General features: G+C 41.4%; 1 protein-coding gene across 1 annotated transcript; it reads left to right on the top strand.

Moving 5' to 3' along the window:
* Window positions 1–764: 764 nt before the first annotated feature.
* LOC122748292 (olfactory receptor 13H1-like) lies at window positions 765–1703 on the top strand. The gene has a single exon (XM_043993955.1). It carries the CDS (start codon window positions 768–770, stop codon window positions 1701–1703), a length of 936 nt encoding a protein of 311 aa, XP_043849890.1. The 5' UTR covers window positions 765–767.
* Window positions 1704–4314: the final 2611 nt, after the last annotated feature.

Here is a 4314-nt window from a genome sequence, read left to right as displayed (position 1 = left end):
ATAGAACATTTCCAATTGGAGACTCAACAATGGAGTATGTAGCCCAACCTCTTTACTTTGTAGGTAAGAAAACTGGATACTGTTGAGCGCAGGGCAGTTAAGTCACTTGCCCAAGGTCACACAGTCAGTCAATATTTGTCTCCCCTGAATAGAACTGAGAGTCATCTCTAGCCTCAAGGAGATTATATTCTTTTGGGAAAGACAAAGTGCTTAATACTTGCATGATCTTGGATAAATCACTTAACTTGTCTGGACCTAGCACATAGTAGGCATTTAACAAATTGATTGATGTGTTTAATTTTCAGAGGTCAGATTTGAAAACAGGTGTTCTACCACCATGACACCAGGGATATTTTTACTATATCATGATGCCTCCTTTAATCATACATGAAGATCTCATCATTTCAAAGGGCTTACCATAAACCATTGACCATGTTGTGCTTGCCATACATGGTCTGTCAGGTCCTACCAATATAAGATGTTTCCAAGCAGAGGCCCGACAGCAGAGCAGGGATCTGTTATCTCAGGACCAACTAACTTCATTAAGTGCAGAGTGTCCTCAGCAGCAAGTGATTAACTGATCTGCTCATCACAACTGGTGAAGACTTAAGGTATGGAAGGTTGCTTAAAACTGTGGCTATTTGGCATTGGAGGATTGAAATGAAAGACCTTTGCAAACAGGCCTGTCATAGAAGGTTTAAAATGGTGTTAATGAACACAACATCCAATGTGTTTCTCCTGTTTTGGTGATGCAGAGAAGGACGGCTATGGATGGAAGAAACACCACAGCTGTGACCTATTTCATTCTGATTGGGCTCTCAGAGTACCCCAGGGCTCAGGTCATCTTCCTCTGCCTGCTCCTGGTGTCCTATCTTGTCACCTTGCTAGGGAATGTCCTTATTCTCTTCTTAATTCATTATGATTCCCGTCTCCAAACACCCATGTATTTCTTTCTCAGCAACCTGTCTTTCTTGGACATCTGCTACACTTCAGCTAGTGTCCCTCAGATGATCATTAATTGTTTAGTCAGAATTCCCATCATCTCCCTTGGTCAGTGCTTAGCACAGATGTGTGCTGTTCTCTACTTGGGGGTTGTGGAATGTCTCCTGCTGGCTGTCATGGCCTATGACCGTTGCGTAGCCATTGGTGACCCTTTACGCTACTCAGTGAGGATGGGTCCCCAGCTCTGTGCCCAGTTGGCAGGAGCATCCTGGGTCTCAGCATTTCTTCTCACTGTGGTCCCGGTCCTGACCATGCCACTGGAGTTCTGTGGCCACCACATCATCAACCACTTCTCTTGTGAACTCTTGGCCATCCTCAAACTTGCTTGCAATGATCTGCGGGTCTATGAATTGTTGATTATGGTGACCAGTTCCCTGACTCTGCTGGCGCCTTTTGCTCTCATTCTTGCCTCCTATGGGCGCATTCTTGGGGCTGTGCTGAAAATGCGTTCAGCTGAGGGTCGAAAGAAGGCTTTCTCTACCTGTAGCTCCCACCTCACTGTGGTGATTATTTTCTATGGTACAGCAATCTCCATGTACATGATGCCCCAGGACAAAGCCAGCAGGGACAGGGACAAGATTATCTCCATGCTCTATGGTGTTGTGACACCCATGCTCAACCCCCTCATCTACAGCCTTCGGAACAAGGATGTGAAAGGAGCCTTACAGAAATTACTGGGAGAGAAGAATGCCCCAAAGTAAGAGATCTTAGGATCCTTTTTTCTGTAGGCCCAAAGGTGATGGGATGACTGTTGTGAAAATATAACTGCTGAAAAAGATAAGTAACTGGTTACCAAGACAATCATTGGTTTTACATAGATTCCTCTACCTACCAGGATTGTTCATTCGGTGGCACTTTCATTTTGTTTATTTGATTGTTTGGACTGAGTTTCTGTATATCACTGAAGCTGGATGAACAGCAGCCAATCAATGGCCTAATTCTACTACTGCTCAGTATGGGAGCTTTGACTTGCTCTATTTCCGACCTGGGCTGGTTCTCTCCTCCTTAGGCAGCCTGGTCAGCCCCTTTCTCTGGGTGATCACCATATTAGTGCTGAACTTACTGTGGACACCTAAGCATCTTAGTTCACTGCAGCTCAGAACGCTATAAATTCTGGAATTAGGTGCATGCATCACTATTCTCTGCCTGTGGTCCTTTCAAACATATCCCGGTGTAAATGAGGCAGAGCCTTTGATTGTTGCAATCTCAGTGATGGGGCATTACCTGTGTTAGAAAGGTCTTATCGCAAAGATTCATATTCATTCTCTCTCTCTCTCTCTCTCTCTCTCTCTCTCTGTGTCTGTCTGTCTCTCTCTCTCTGTGTCTCTGTGTGTGTGTCTCTCACACACACACACACCAACACACACACACATGCTACTACAGAGGTGCCAAGCATTGTCACAGCACCAATGTGTCTGGAAGGAAGAAAAATTCACGTGACATACAATTTCCCTTAATCTCCTTCCCATGGGTCATTATAAAAAGAGGTATAGAAGCAATGTCCAAATTAGAGATGCTTCCCAAATAATGAAGCCTCACCCTTTTCACACATGGTATGGTGGAATCGTAGTGGAAATAGTCTTTAATCAGAGGACCTAGGGTCTCACCCCATGATTTTACTACCCATAAAACCTTCATTATAAAAATGAACTTCTTGATTTCCTCAACCAAAAAATGAGAAGTTTGAACAAGATGATGTTAAAATCCAAGTTTTTCCAAATCTAGATATTTTCTTTGTCTATAGAATGCAATGAAACTAGTTGCTATTCGCCCTACCACCACCCTTGTCCATAATGCTAAGACAAAGAAAGAAATCCTCCTTATTACCTTGACCTATCAAACTATTACATAAATAATATTTTCCCCTCAGTTAACCTCCTCCACAGTTACTCAACCTTGGTGACTTTTCAAGGAAATGCCCAAACAACCACCATTTCTCTTAAAATTGGCACTTTAATCCCTCTTGCCTTCCCCCAGAGTGCCCCCTGGATCCTTGAATGTTCTCATGTACCTAGATGTAACTCTTGAACACACGAACATTGGACAGTTTGGATAGCACTTTATTTTATTTTATTAATAATAAACATTTTTATTTATACTTTTGGGTTCCAAATTTTATCCCTCATTCCCTCCTTCCCCTCACCCTTCCCTGAGGCAGTAAGCAATCAAAAATGGGTTATACATGCACAATTATGTAAAACATTACCATATTAGTCATTTTGTACAAGAAAACTTGAAGAAAAGAAAAAAATGAAAGAAAGTAAAAATAGAATGTTTCATTCTGTGTCCCATCAATATCAGTTCTTTCTTTGGAGTTGGATATGTCTCATCAATAGTCCTTTGGGATTGCCTTGGATCATTACATTGCTGAGAATAGTTAAATCATTCACAGTTCTTCAGCAAACAATATTGCTGTCTCTGTGCACAATGTTCTCTTGGTTCTCCTCACTTCACTGTACATCAGTTCATAGAAGTCTTTCCAGGCCTTTCTGAAATCATCCTGCTTGTCATTTCTTATAGCACAATCATATTCCACCACCATCATATACCACAGCTTCGTTAGCCATTCCCCAATGGATGGGCATTCCTTTGACTTCCAATTCTTCGCCAACACAAAAAGAGCTGCCATAAATAGTTTTGTACAAATAGGTCTTTTTTTCTCTTTTGGGGGATGTCCATGAGATATAAACCTAGCTGTGGTTTTGCTGGATCAAAGAGTATGCACAGTTTTATAGCCCTTTGGGAATAGTTTCAAATTGCTCTACAGAATGGTTGGATTTTTGCACAATTCCACCAACAGTGGATTAACATGCCAGCTTTTCCACATTGCTTCCAACATCCAGCATTTTCCTTTTGTGTTATATTTGGTGTGAGGTGATACCTCAGTTGTTTTAATTTGCATTTCTCTGATCAACAGTGATCTAGAGTGGTTTTTTCATATAATTATAAATAGCTTTGATTTCTTTGTCTATAACCTGCCTGTTCATATCCTTTGGTCAGAACTTCAGACAGCTCCTCATTTTTAGGTTAGACCCTGCCCTTAAAGCATCTAGAAACCACAGTTGTTTTGTTTTGTTTTGTTTTTCAGAACCATAAGTAGTCTTCCAACATTAGGGTACTTCTCGCAGCCCTCTACATCCCTTTTGCAGAATCATAGTACATTGGATCTAAAAGAAATAACAAAATTCTTTTACTCTAACCTTTGCCTGAATATCAACCATCTCTACAGCATCTCTAGTCACTTTGCCTCTACTTACAAATCTCCACAAATGGGAGAATTTACTTCTTCCCAATATGGTCCATTGCAATTTG

This window comes from Dromiciops gliroides, chromosome 3 (genome assembly GCF_019393635.1).
Source record: "Dromiciops gliroides isolate mDroGli1 chromosome 3, mDroGli1.pri, whole genome shotgun sequence".
NCBI lineage: Eukaryota > Metazoa > Chordata > Mammalia > Microbiotheria > Microbiotheriidae > Dromiciops > Dromiciops gliroides.
The sequence above is the reverse complement of the archived record's forward strand: the minus strand, read 5'-3'. Positions and strand labels throughout refer to the sequence as shown.